This window comes from Equus asinus, chromosome 25 (assembly GCF_041296235.1).
Source record: "Equus asinus isolate D_3611 breed Donkey chromosome 25, EquAss-T2T_v2, whole genome shotgun sequence".
Classification (NCBI taxonomy): domain Eukaryota; kingdom Metazoa; phylum Chordata; class Mammalia; order Perissodactyla; family Equidae; genus Equus; species Equus asinus.
Genome location: NC_091814.1, coordinates 39,615,371 through 39,629,803, shown reverse-complemented (window position 1 = coordinate 39,629,803; position 14,433 = coordinate 39,615,371). Strand labels below are relative to the sequence as shown.

The window sequence follows — 14,433 nt, the reverse complement described above, 5'->3', positions numbered from 1 at the left end:
AACTGAAGAAGGTAAATACAACAACTAAATAAAATGCCATATACAAAGTGCCTAGCATTAGAATTGGTATGTATTGGGAGATCGATAATGACAGCTATAATTACGAGTTCTTCTCAAATGATTTATACCTGCCTAGCATGGTGCTGTGCATTTCCAATGTGTAATCATTAATTTTTACTGACAACGTGTGAGCCTCTGTGTATGGAAAACTTTCTATGTTTTCAGTTCTATGGGGAAAGCAAGAGAGGGCAAGGCTCTGGCCGGCTGTCTCTGAGCTGACATCTACTTGGAGTCAAGACTGACAGCCATGAAACAGGGATGATAAAGGATAGCACATCATCAAGCTAAATGGAGTCCTAATAATAGCAATAATTCATTATCTTATGGAGTTGATATACATTATTTTATTTGTTCCTCCCAACCTGGCAAAGTCAGTGTTATTTCCTCATTCCGCAGATAAAAGAGCTAAAGCTCTGAGAGGGTTGATTCTCCCTTTGTAAGTGACAGAGCCCAGGTTCAAGTCCATTATTCTGGTCTCAAGTTCAGTGCTCTTTGCAATACAGTTTTCATTCATTTACTCATCCGTTCATTCACTTGTCTAGATCTGCACTCAGCAAATATTTGGTACCAACTATACATCATGTACCGTGCTAGGTGTTTGGCATAAAATAGGATACTTCCCTTGTCCTCTGGAGTCTAAAACATAGAGAAGAGGCGGAAACAGTATTTATTAAAGAAATTCCTAAGGGCTGGTTCAAGAAATACTGTCACAGTGAACTAGCTCGCTATTCAATCTCATTCCCCCCCATGACAACTGTTTGTTGTTTTTTTCATTACCCTATCATTCACTATACACTCAGAGAACAATAGTGATCTCTTGTTTCTTTTTTCAAACCCTCGGACACTGAGATGAGGGAAAACCAAATGGCTTGCAAACAGTTATGCACATGAGCATGCAAAGGTTGTAATGGCAGGTGTGCTTTTCTCTTCACCCCAAGTATAGTCTATGGATGTACTCTGCTCAGCAGCACAGATGTGTCCCTGATATTGAACTGACTAATGTTTTACAAACAGAATCTTGTGTAAATACAGTAAGAGAGCTTGCTATTTACAGGAATCTTCTGGTGAATCTTTTAAATTATTATTGTCTTTCTTACCTTCTGCTCTCAACCATGTTTTTTTAAAGAAAACTCTCTGCTTTCTCTCTATTTTCTTGCTTCTTAATTACTTCTCAAACACTTTGAACTCTGATTCAGCCTTTTCTGAAACCGTTCTTGTTGTGGACTTTAGCTGATAAAATCCACTGGACTCTTTTTTCAGTCCTTACCTTGAACTTCCTTCCACATCTCTTGCTCCTGTTTTCTTGAAATTCTCTGATATCACATTATCTTGTAGATGAATCCCAACTCAACATCTTTAGGCTTGATAACACTTAAGTTCCAGATTCATCTCTCTGTCTACCCACTGAGCATCTCCACCTGAAGTCATTTATTCATTCACTCAGTTATTCAACAAATACTTACTGAGTGCCTACTAGGTGACAGGCAATGGGTTATGTCTTAAGACTAACATGATCAACAAGGAATTTATTGTCTAGGGGTGAGGAGCAGGAAATAGATATACATAGGCAACTCAGTGGGTCTAAAAATGACTCATGATATTTCCTTGCAAAGGCTTCCTTTATTCTACATGCTCTATACCATTGAAAATTCCTACAGTCATCTTAGACACTCAAGTCAGAACTCAGAAGTTTTTCTCTGCCTCTCTTTTGCTCATCCACAAACTCTTGGCTGAGTCCTTTCAAGTCTACATCATAAATTTCTCTTAATCTGTTCCTTACTCTCCATTCCCACTGCTTCTGTCCTAGCTCAGATCCTCATCCTCTTTTGCCTAGTTTACCATGTAATGTCCCAGATGGTCTTTTCATCTCCGGCCTGAGACCAGCATCCACTGCCCCACCCTGCTCCAGCCATACTTCTCTTACCGCAAGAGTGACTTTTCTAAATGCAGATTCCAACCTGACATTTCTCTGCTAAAATCCATTTAAAAATTGCCCTCCCTTCAGGCAAAGTCCAAACACCTTCTTATATGTTAGAAGGCCTTCTGGCTGGGCTCCTGCCCACTTTCCAGCCTCACTTCCTGCTTTGCCTCCCCAAACACCTCCACTGCCCACATATACACATCCTATGCTCTAGTGATGAATAACAGAATTTCTCAGACGCTATGTGCAAATTCAGTGCAAATATTTCCTCCTTTGGGAAAGCCATTTCCAACACCCTCCCCTAGGCAGGTTGGATCCATTACTTTATCCTTTAGGCACCACTGCACATTATACATAATAATTAGTGCAGCTACTGATTATTGAGCATTTACTAGTTCTGACATCATGGTAGATCCAGAAGCGATAACAATACGTGAGCAAGGACATGAGCTTTGGAGACAGCCGTATTGCTTCAAATCGCAATCGTTAGCACAATCATCTCGGGCAAATTACTTAAGCTCTCTATACCTCAATTTCTTCATCTTTAAATGAGGATAATAAAACCCTTTTCATTGACTTGTAATTAATGACACAATTTATAAAAAATGCTTAGCATGGTATCTGTTACATACATAAGCTATTATTGAGTTGAAGTCATAATTATGTTGTTGTTATTAGACTATATATATATTATGGAGAATTTGCCCAAAAAGCCTAGAAGTGTTCGTTGTCTCCATTTCATAACTAAGGAAGTTAGATTACTTGCCCGAAGTCATGTAATTATAAAGCAGCAAAATTAGAGTTTAAATCTATACCACAAAATGCCATTATAGCCCCTATGACATTGTGTGAAACGTATTTACTGGGTATGCAGCTCTCCACCTGGACGGGAAGCTCCCTGAGGGCAGAGACTTTGTCATATTCACGTTTCACACAGGAAAAGCTTAAGAATGAATGAACAAATGAATAGCTATGTTTCAGCCAAGGCAGACTGATGGCCATGAGATTCCAGTCCTGGAAGATGGGAGAAGTGGCTGGTAAGGTCACGGTGGCAATGGAACATGAGCCATCACCCAGGCCCCTGAGTCACTCACTCATTGCTTCTATCTGCACATGGATGAGGTTCTCGATGTCCTCCTCCAGGGTCTGCTGCGGTTTCAGGGGGATGGGCAGGTAGCCATAGTGTTCTCTGTTGCAGAGGTACATCTGGATGCCTGAGGACCCAAGAGAGCGACAAAACCGACCAATCAGAAAACACACATCTTAGCTCTATAGTGACAACTGAAGAAAAAGAGACTGGACTGTGGCTGAAGCTGTTTGGAACTGAAATTGAACAAGTAGTTGTTTCAGGCACTGTCTGTAGACCTCAAAAATGCTGCTTTATTAAGAAACTGTAACACAGCATCAGGGGCTAATAAAAACTCTGGGCCATTCTTCAGCGCAAAGGAAATTGATTTTTCTCTCTGAAGAAAAAGCATACTCGTGGCCTGAAATGAACACTAAAGGCACGAAAAGATCAAAAAGAAGGCAAAGAATTCCTATTCCAGAGAACAGAATGGAACACTGTAATCCACCTACAGGAAATAAAGAGAAAATGAGGAATAAAATCCACATTTGATATGAAAGCAAACAGGAAAATCCTGTAAGGCTGACAGATTATTAAAGCTAAATCTAGGCATATAAAGAAGAAAAAATAAAAAACAAAGGAAATTTAAAATTCTTCATGATTCTCCTTGGTTTTATTTCCTCTCTTAGCAGGCATGGATTTGGAATCAACCAACAGACATGGAACTTCAATAGTAGATTTGTAAAGGGACAAAAGAAAGTCTGCATTTCAAGTCCTGTTAAAAACCTGCAGTATGACAACACCAGAAATATGGCAAAGCCCTCTTATATCCGACACTGGTCTTCGTTGCCCCTGCTGGCTAACTCCAAGAGTTAGACGACATCTGTGTTCACCCAGATAGCTAGAAATACAGGAATCAAGACGGTCTCATACAGACCCAGCAACTGACAGTCCTGACTAGTGAAAAGATTCCTTAGTTAAAATGACGAGTCTGCCAAGCTCTGTCCATGTGTCCAAGCTTCTGATTTGTTAATTGCCATAATCATCTATGCTTTCCAGAAGAGAATGAACTGCATAGTGACTTCTCTATTTTGTGCAGATGAAATTTCCTCCAGGCTGCTGGAACACCTGCCAAATCAGGTGAAGCTGTCTCATGGCATTAACAGAACGGGGGAAAAAAGAAGCTTTTATCCTTCTCCTTATTGAATCAGGCTCAAATCAGGGCTGGTCCAGCAAGCACTGTCACTTCTCTTGCCTTCACCAAGCGAACTCACCAGTTCTGCTGTTTGCCCACATGAATGCTTCTGGGGAACTTCAAACCAAAACACACCCTCTTGTAAAGTCATAATGAATTCAGGAAGTGGAAGGAAAATGAGTTAATATTTAGATTACCTCTCTACCCTACTTAAGTACATCATTTTACCATTCAACTTTCCAAAGCTTCAGTAAAAATGGGAGATGAGACCTAGCCAAGCTATCCATCAAGTGTGAGAGGACAAGAAAGGCATTTTTCAGACATGCAAAGCCATAAATATTTACTTTCCATCACACTTTCTCAGAAAGTTACTGGATGATTGAAAGAAGAAGGAGAAAGAAGAACAGGAGTAGGGGGGAGGAAAAGAGGAGGAGGAGGATTACAAAAAACCCAGGAAGACTTGGGATATAGTGAACAGAGAGTCAATGCAGTTGGGAAGAGAAGGGAGTCCAGGGTCCACCACTCAACTCAGAGTATATCAGAAAGAGTATATCAGACATCTTCACCAACACGCAGAAAGAACATCTGATAAATCTGACCATTCCAAGAGGAATATTAGACAATTAGAGATTAGTTTTGAATTGCATTAGTAATAATAAACTAAGGGAAAAAAGGCAACTGTTAAGTTAGATATAAAGGGAAAACTAACCATGGTCTATAAATAGTTCAGTTTGGGATTAGGTTTGCACGCTTATAACAACAAAAACACTGACCATTGATCTATCTTAAATTAACACATGACCACAGTCAGGTGTCGCTTAAAGATGGGTATACATTCTGAGAAATTTCGTCCTTGTGCGATCAAGAGTGTACTTAGACAAACCTAGATGGTACAGACTACTCACACCTAGGTTGTATGCTACTAATCTTATGGGACCACCATGCAATATGTGGTCTGTCATTGGCCAAAACACTGTCATGTGGTGCATGACTGTTTATTGAGAGAACAGGGTGATGGAAAGAATGCGTTTGCATGCAGGGGGCACAGGGAGGAAAAAGAGCTAATGCCTCATCTTCTGCAGTGGAGAGGCAACAGATAATGCCTAAAGTAAAACCAGAAAATCAAGAGCAATACAAGCATGTTATTCACAAACGTGGCTGTGAATATCATCTGGAAGAATTAAAAGTGTTTATCTTCTAGAAGAGGGAAACGATACAAGGGGTGATCTTCAGGGGACTGCTAACTTTATAATACACCTTGGGGAACTATTTGCACTCTTTCAACTATGTGCATGGATAATTTGATAAAAATTTTAAAAGGAAATGTATTGACAATTAAATAAAATCTATGGAATCTGGTACTCTCAGTGAAAGCGACTTCTGGGGAAAACAATTTTCTCTTTGAAACGATACTTTGAAATACACCTTGAAGGACTGGACTTCTCTTATGGAGACATCAAACATTTTCCTGTACTCATACAGTACCTTAACATTGCAGATTGCTATCTTTATCTTTGGTGATGAAAAATCAGAGTGAGAAAGGCTGTGGCTTGTCCAAGGTCATACAGTAAATCATTAGCACTAAACCTCTGTCCCTAAAGAGCCAATGCCAAGTATCTTTCTATGCACCCAGGATTTGGAAGCCAAGTTTCAGAACCAGTAATCACTCTGGATTGCCATCCTTGCACGTGGGAGGCAGTTTTGATCATCACCAGTGCTGTCCAGGAGGCAGATCTGCCTGCCTGTCACCCATGCTTCTTGGCTCTTTTGACTCACAGCAGACATTTGGAAGATGACTGGTGGGCACCAGAGATGTTACCTGTGACCATGACAGAGAACCCAGCCACAACAAGACATGAACTCCTGACCCTAGCCTCATTATAGCCACAGAGACTCACTTTTGACCCCTGAGCTCTCTTCTTGGGCTAGATGGGCAGCCATGCCCCCACACACCAGTGCACTTGGATTGCCCCCTCACTCATCACTCACAAGTGGAATGACTGGAGTCTGAGGTGAAAGATTAAGGATCAAGGTTCGTGGTTAAGTGGTCCTGCCTGGGACATGCAGACCCTTTAATTCCTTTTGTACATTTGAAAAATGAGGCTCCAATGGGTGACACACAGCTAGGGTGTTTCACAAGAATGAGAACAAAAGAATACAAATCATCTTTCAAGAGAGAAGGGAAGTGCTTTGCTTTGGACCTAAGAAGGGAAGAGCCTAGAAACACTTCATGGGCTGCACAGGACTCCAGGCTCATTCACGTCTCTCCTGAATACTTCAAGACAAATAAAAGTGCTACCTTAGAACCACACAACTGTCAGGAAAGCTTTTTCATTGCCCCCAAGGACAGTCATTCTTTCCTGTCTTGACTCTTGACCTGTTCACTGTACCACTGATCTGACCCTCAGCTTTCACTGTTTTGTAACTATTACTTCTGTTTCCACATGTAAAGATCTCATCTCGCCAACTAACAAAGAGCCTAACACAATGCTGGGCACAAAAGTAAAGCCAATAGCTTTTCTACCTTTCCTCTTCCCAACTGAATCACCAAATAGCTTTGGGCCTCTGCACCTGCTTTCAGTGTCCTGGGAAGGCCAATGGGAAGTCTGACCAAAAAAGAATGAAGTTCCAATGAACAGGCCAAGCAAAGGACAGAGCTGAAAAATCCCTACCCAGCCTGTCAGTCTTCCAGCCAAAAATCCAGTTGTTGGTTTGTAAAAATATATCATAATAATTTAGTGCCTGGGTCACAATAATGCCCTGTGCAATGGCTATATAGGAGGACTCTGTTAGGCAAGGATCATTAGTGTAATTGTCAATAGCTTACTTTCTTGGAACTTCCTTACTTCAAGCTCTGAAGCAAAGACACTGGCACAACTCGAAGGAATGAGAAGGCCCTGAGTCTGCTTCCCATCCTGGAGAAATCAAAGAAAATCACAGACCAAGCTGAAAGGAGCGGTTTCCATTAACGTTGACACAAGAACCTTCATGAAAACTTCCAATCCACATGAGGATAAGAACCATGCTTTTACCCTGACACAGGCCTAAAAAATGCTTAACCCTGGCCAAAGGGTCTAAATTTCTCTAGCAGCCAAGGAAAAAGATTCAGCCTCCACATTTCCACCAAATATGCTCATTCCTAGCAAATCTACAATTGATGAGTGGGACACCTATGGCTTCAAGCATGGCCTGATACGTGAGCTATAGATTGAATTTATATTAACATTGTCGTCTGCCAGCAACCTGCCTCAACTGCCTGAAGTCTTTGCATAATCCCAACTACCCTAACTTAGATGGCAGCAGTGAGTTTATTCACTATCTTCTTGGTTTCTAAACTCACTTTTGCTAGTGGTTAAGTGGCACATTTCTGGCTCATTGATAACGGGACCTCACTTCTGGCAGTAAGGTCTGAAAGATCCTGAGAATAAGGCTTTGCTTTAGGAATGTCGTGTAGCTTCCTGTTGAACTGCTTTAGTGAATTACATCCCCCTTGACTGCAGGTGCAGGGTGACGCAGAGAAATAACAACTTCCTACTGACTTGACTTTCTTAAAAAGCCTAGAGACCCCACCGGAAATGCTTTCCTGGTGGTTCACAAAAGACTGAAGTCTGGTTTTGCCTTTCCTTCCATGGGGACTGTGGCAGAGACCTCTGGCTGCCTCTCCTAATCTGTCCCATCCTCCTTCTAGAGTGAGAGAATTGGAGCTTTAGACTGTATAGAATAAAGATGACATTCTCAGCCTCCCTTACGGCTAGGTGTTTCCCTGTGACTAAGTTCTAGCTAATGGAATATGCATGGACGTGATGTGTTCAACTTCTGGATTGTACTCTTAAAGGGAAGGAGCATGCCCTCTCCTCTCTGGTTTTCCTTTGATGGCTAGAATGCATCCATACTGATGAGACATCTTGGGTCATACAATGAAGGACGATACTTCATGGAGAGTGGAGAAGCAACAGAGAAGGAGCCTGGGTCTCTGAAAACTTTGTGGAACAGAGCCACTATACCAGCTCAGACTTTTTAGAGAAGAAACAAACCTCCATTTGTTAAGTCTGAGCTCTTTGCCAGTGCTGTTTTGAGGTTCTGTCACTAATTAATAAATGGACTTCTATAATGAACAAAGCAATGCAGTGGCACCACAGAGAACCAGTCATCTGCCATGGTTCCCACCACCATCACTGTCCCTGCCCTACTCAAAAAAAAGAGAGTGGATTCCTGGGCATGGGCAAATCCTGGCTCTTGGTCCTTGATGCTCACAGGGACAGCAACACAGACACTGCTGGTGTAGTTACTGTAGACAATTAATTGTCCCTGAAGAGGAAACCCATTTCCTTTATAGGTGTGTTTTTTAATAAGATGCACAAAAGAGCTGGTTATTTGCAGCGTTTCCGTGGAGGCAGTACAGCTGAATACAATCAGTACCTGCTTGTCTGCTGGAAAAGGCGAAGACGATGATGTCATCAAAAGTCCAGGTGTAGTCCTGGTGCGGGGGATAGAACATCAGCTTGTCAGAGGCTTCCTTCCTGAGGTCAATTAGGAATGTGGAGTGGACCATGGGGACAGGAAAGCAGCCCATCCTCTTCCATTCTCTAATCTGAGGGTAGTCTGGCGTCCGTTTGTAGAAGCCCTGTAAAAGAGTAAATCGGTGGGCTGTGTTCTCTCATCTGAGGGCTTCATTTTTCCTGGTCCTCTGCTAGGCTGATTCCTTCTCAGTCATCACCAGTTAAATGGAAGCCCCCAAACGAAGTCCTCTTCACCCTTCTTTTCTTGACCTAAGAATTTCCAAGTAAGCTCAAGAAATGTCATTTACATATAAAACAATACTAACAGGGTCTTGATACCAGAAATATTTTGGTTTCAGCATATCTTTCGATTTAATAATTTCATCAAAGTGTATTTTATGTTGACTTATCGAATATGAAGCATGAGTATTCAGAGGTGGTAGACTAGAGCAGTTAAGAGCACAGGTTCTGGTATCAGGCTGCCTGAGTTCAAATCTCACCTCAGCTTCTAATTGTCTATAGGTATCGGTTAGGGTACTCAACCTTGCTGTGCCTAGCTCCTCATCTGTAAAACTGGAATGATGGCACAATCTACTCCACAGGTGTCTGTAAAAATTAAGTAAGGCAAAACCTGAAAAGTGCTTAGAATGATGCCCAGCACCAAGAAAGCATCAATAATTATTGGCTATCATTAAAATAACTACATTACATTGGCTGATATTTTTAACTAAACACACAGTACTTAAATATACAAATCTGGTCTTCTTTCAATGCAGTCACTTATTCAGTATTCTGGTGGAGCTGCTACTGTTCCATACTTTTTTGGAGGATTCCCCTTTTGAATCTTCCCTCTGAGCAAGCACACAGGACCACAAATCCCCTTCCTTTGTGGTTTTGAACACACTGGTTTGGAACAATCCAACTTGTTTTCCCTCTAAATTCAACCATTCATTTAACAAACACCTACTGAGTTCCTATAATCCGGGCACTGGGTTAGATGCTGGAGACAGCAGGAAAGAGACAGCCCCAGTGTTAGCCCTCATGGAGTGCAGAGTCTAGTAGAGGAGCTCATACTCCAGTGGCACCAATTGTAACTTGACTATTGCCAATCCTTAAATCCATTCCAGAAAAGATGAAAAAGTCTTTCAACAAAACATACTTAAAAGTATGTGTGGAAGCTTTGAAGGCATTTCCAAAAATGTTATAGGTGATGGCAGGTTCGTAGAACGATGGTAAAGTTTTGCAAGGCCAGTGCAGCATGCTGACGGGCACAATACTCATTGGACACGTAAGTTCTGGTGTGTTCATTAATCAGTCACGTTACTTTATAGACACTTTTTCTGTTGTGATGTGAGTGCCCACACACTAGGTACTGCAGCCTCTTCAACCTCTCTGACGTTCTCTTCAGCGTCTAGACTAGTGCTCTAGCTGAACTAACCCTAACACTGACCATGTGATAAGGTAGCAGGACCACAAACTATGATTGAGAAGATGTGAGTCTTGGAGCCATTTTAACCGTCTTCTAGCTCTTTGATCTAGCCCATGCTTCACCTCTTTGAGTCTGTTTCTTCTCTTGAAAAATGGGATTAAAAGCCTCTTTGTCTCTCTCACAGGGTTGTAAAATGGATCACATGTGATCGGGTATATGAAGATACTTTGAAAACTGTAATTCACTATATGAAGTATTATTATTATTATAATTTTTTATTAGTATTTAACTTAAGGATGTTAAGTGATCCTTAGGTTAAATTAGGAGAACCTCTTAAGGAAGAGGCTGTAGTACCTATTGTGTGGGTGCTCACATCATAACAGAAAATGTGACCATAAAGTAACTTGACTGATTAACGAACATACCAGAACCTGAGCTCTCCTAACACTTCAACTTCAGAGCATTTTTCCAAAGGATAAACAGAACACTGGTTCTTTGAAGGACTACCTAAGAATGCATGACAAATATAAAATTCTAGACTACTAAGGAACAATATTCTCAGAATGAGAAGCTTGGAAAATTCATGACGATGATGAATCACTGAATATCCTGGGAGTAGGGGGGAAGGAAGCAAAGAAAGAAAGAGAGAGAAAGAGAATTAATATGCCTCCTGTAGACAGGTGGAGGCAACAGATGTGTCTCTTTTTCCGCATAAATTGAATGTTGTTGGAAATAATTCCTGTTCATTGGCCAGACAACAACACCGGGTCATTTTGTTTTGGATGTGCTTAAAGGCTTTGGAAACCAGGGCCTGCCTTAAGTTTATGAAGGCACTGGTTGTTTCTGTTCCTGCCCTAGCAGAAGCATGACTAGGGATAGTAGAAAGCCAAAAACAGATGGAGAAAAATTAGAATTGTCCCTAAGTTGCTTGGATCTTACTTTTACTGTCCAAAATAAGTGAGCACAGTTCTCCTGTTTGCTTTTAATCATTAAAACAAATAAAGAGATAATAGAAACCTGTAGACTGCCGTCACTAGGACAATCCACCCGTGTTGCTGATGTCAATGCATAACTCATTAAAAATAATCCTTGAGTGATTCTGCCACGTGAAACATTGCCAATTATCAGCTGAGAGTGGATGAATTTAAACGAAACAAACGTAATGTTTTCTCCTCAAGGAATTGAGTGGCTTTTATAAATATGAACTTAATACTTCCCTAAAGAGATGTGGATAATAACATGCATTCAAAATCTCTCAGAACTGTGGGAAGCAATCATAACAAAAGAGGAATGCCTCCTCCAGTAGTGTGCTAGAACCACAGATTATTAAATTCTCAGGAATTTTGCAAGCCAGTTGGCATGTTGGTAGCTTAAAATTGCCACCATTCTAACAACACCACAGATAGCAGCTTTGCATATTTTTAATAATTATACCATCAAGTGGCTATACTGCAGTTTACTTAACCTTTCCCTTAGCTTAAACGCCATTTAAGTTGTTTGCATGGTGAGAGTATTTATGTCATGAAAACTAGCAAATACTACCAATCAGGATATTTCCCCCACAGAGAACTAGCTATTATATACTTATCAGCACACCACTGGCCTTGTTCTTCACCCCAAATCAAACCAAATATAAAAGAAAGACTCAAAATTTAGCTCTGTGGGTGTGAGAACTCATTTAACATACATTTTTTCCCTTAGCATCTCTTTATCTTGCATTGATGTATACTACATTTATCAGTTTAATTTATCTCTCTAATTCGCTAACTAAAGAACAAAAAATATAACCAGCCATAAGCATTCACTGTAACAGATGTCCAGACTTTGAAGATTTTAAAATGGAAAAGGGAGATGATGGAAATTAAAAATGTTGTTTTTAACTTGAATTTTATAAAAACAAGCTACCATAGCAGTTCTAATTATTAGACCTCCTTGTAAATAAACTTGGCAACACACATCAAAGGTCATCAAAATATTTATACTCTTTGACTCGGTAATTCCACTTCTAAGAAGCTATTCTAAGGAAATAATATTAAATACAGAAAATTTATATCAATCATAAGGGGTGTTATAATAGTTAAAAGTTGCAAACAACTTAAGTGTTTTTAAACTAAGAGAAAGGTTAAGTAAATTGCCTTATAGCCACTTGATGATATAGTTACTAAAACATGCAAGCTGTTATGTGTAATTTTAGAGTGGTGACGTATATATTTTTTTTACTTTTTTCCATTTCCAAATTTTTTTGTAGTATTCTTATGTTAGTTTTAATAATAAAATATTTAATTTTTTAAATCTGTAAATCAGGGAGGAAAAAATTACAAATCCCAGCAAGCTTTACTGGTTAATTTAAAGCTTCTAAAGCTAAACTTGTTAGAATATTTTCCTTATGATTCATTAATACAGAGAAGTTCATTGAGTTGTAGCATTGGACCTGGATTTATCTCCTTTCCTGAAAATGCTTGCTCTAGTAACACAAGGACATGCATGTTTCAAGGGAGGAAATGAGAAAAAGGTTAATGGGGCTACTGTTGACACACAGCTGCCTTGTTAAAACTCATACCTTCATTCATTAGCCAAAGACTTGCCTGAGGTGTGATTCCGCACCAGAAATTAGAGTACAGACCCCGAGACTCGAGCATGGGGGCCACAATGGTCTTGTTTTCTGCAATCATTAGATTGAGGGTCTGTGGATTTGTCAGGAAGTTGTCAACATCTATGAACTAGGGAAAGAAAAAGGATAACGTCAGGTGAAAAGATCTTTTTCAGTAATGGGTTCAAGAGTAATCCAGCACTTTCAAAAGATCACAGAAACTTGCTCATGAGATATGGAACCAGTTAGCTATCTTCTTCTTATGGAAACCCACTGAAGTTGGATGGCTTTCACACAGGCAAAATACATTTGGTCTAACTTCCACACGTTCAGCTCTGTGTAGGCACCAAGCAATGAATCAGTGTTACCACATTGGGCACACACTCAACTAGGACCCAACCTACACCTTGGTTGGTGCTTTAAGTACAAGATATAATGGCTCCCAAGCCCTTAAAGGTTCATTCAAAAACACTTATTGAGTGCCCACTCTAGGCATAAGTGGACAGACTTATTTAGGTTATCTATGGTAATGCCAAAATGGTGCAACACAGATCCATCAATGCTATTTGAACATTACAGGTAGAATTTTCGTTTAAATACATTACATCATCCCATGCTAACCAATGAAGCTATTTCCGATTCTTAGCAGCAGTCCACGTTAACATTAATTCATTTACTGGGGCAGTGGGACAACATGTTTCATCATGTAAAATAAATAATCACACTGAACTGGACCCTTAAAAATGATTAAAATAGTAGATTATATGTTATATATATTTTACCACACACATAAAATAAATAACCAGAAGGCTTCAGTTTTATGATAGTCGATCTGTTTACCAAAAATTTTGTAGTTCATCATTTGTGCACTTCAATGACACTTAAACAGCTACACAATGTTAAATGGCATCAGTATAATTTGAAAACTTCTATGAAATTATTTGTATTGAAGATGTGTATGTGTGATAAATTATTGAGCTGATTTTTGTCATGGTTGAGGGGCTGGGGATGAACATAGGTCAAAAGTATTCCCTTTAGGAATCAGAATCTAGTGACAGGGAGCAGCAGTCAGTAAGTTTAAAGAAACAACATTGGCTTTGCATTTTTGGTGCTGTTTCTAGTGTTGTACGGAAAAGGTTTGCCAAAAGAATTAAATGGATTTGGGGGGCCACAGATGAAGAACTTGGTTCCCACAAATTTGCGGGGGAAAAAAGCCTCTTGTCAATTTTGAAAAGGGAAAAGGGGACTGCAGCTCCTTGCTGCTTACGAAGCTGTCCTTCCCAACTGAGACAGGGTCCCGGAGGACAAGGATGGAATAGAACATTGATCCGAATCATCAAGTCCAATATTTTTCTGGACCACTCTAAAAGTTCTAAGGAAAGTGATGGAACATCTTCATGGACGGAAATCCTCCATGAGAACCCAGCATAATTAGGAGCAACCAGGAAGCCAAGCAGAGATGTCTTTCCCCAAATCACTCAGAAGCAAAAGGGAGTGGAGTTTCAGAGCTGTTAATCTGAATCTCTTTTTATGTAATTAATTTCTCATATCTGCAAAATTCTTCTAAAATGTTACTCAGACAATTTATATTGCTTTACATATGGAATTCTCCATGAACTAAAAAGATTCAGAATTTCTTACGCATGTTACATGAAAGAGACCAAATAATTCAG

General features: G+C 40.0%; 1 protein-coding gene across 3 annotated transcripts in view; it reads right to left on the bottom strand.

The window, feature by feature from the left end:
• COLGALT2 (collagen beta(1-O)galactosyltransferase 2) overlaps window positions 1-14,433 on the bottom strand; it is a 103,111-nt gene that overhangs the window by 25,496 nt on the left and 63,182 nt on the right. For all 3 annotated transcript variants that reach the window (XM_044757666.2, XM_070497760.1, XM_070497761.1), the window contains exons 4-6: window positions 12,756-12,890; window positions 8,662-8,866; window positions 3,076-3,195 (exon numbers count right to left, since the gene is read on the bottom strand). In XM_044757666.2, coding sequence (XP_044613601.1) covers window positions 3,076-3,195; window positions 8,662-8,866; window positions 12,756-12,890 — 460 coding nt within the window. The remainder of the gene's footprint in view (window positions 1-3,075; window positions 3,196-8,661; window positions 8,867-12,755; window positions 12,891-14,433) is intronic.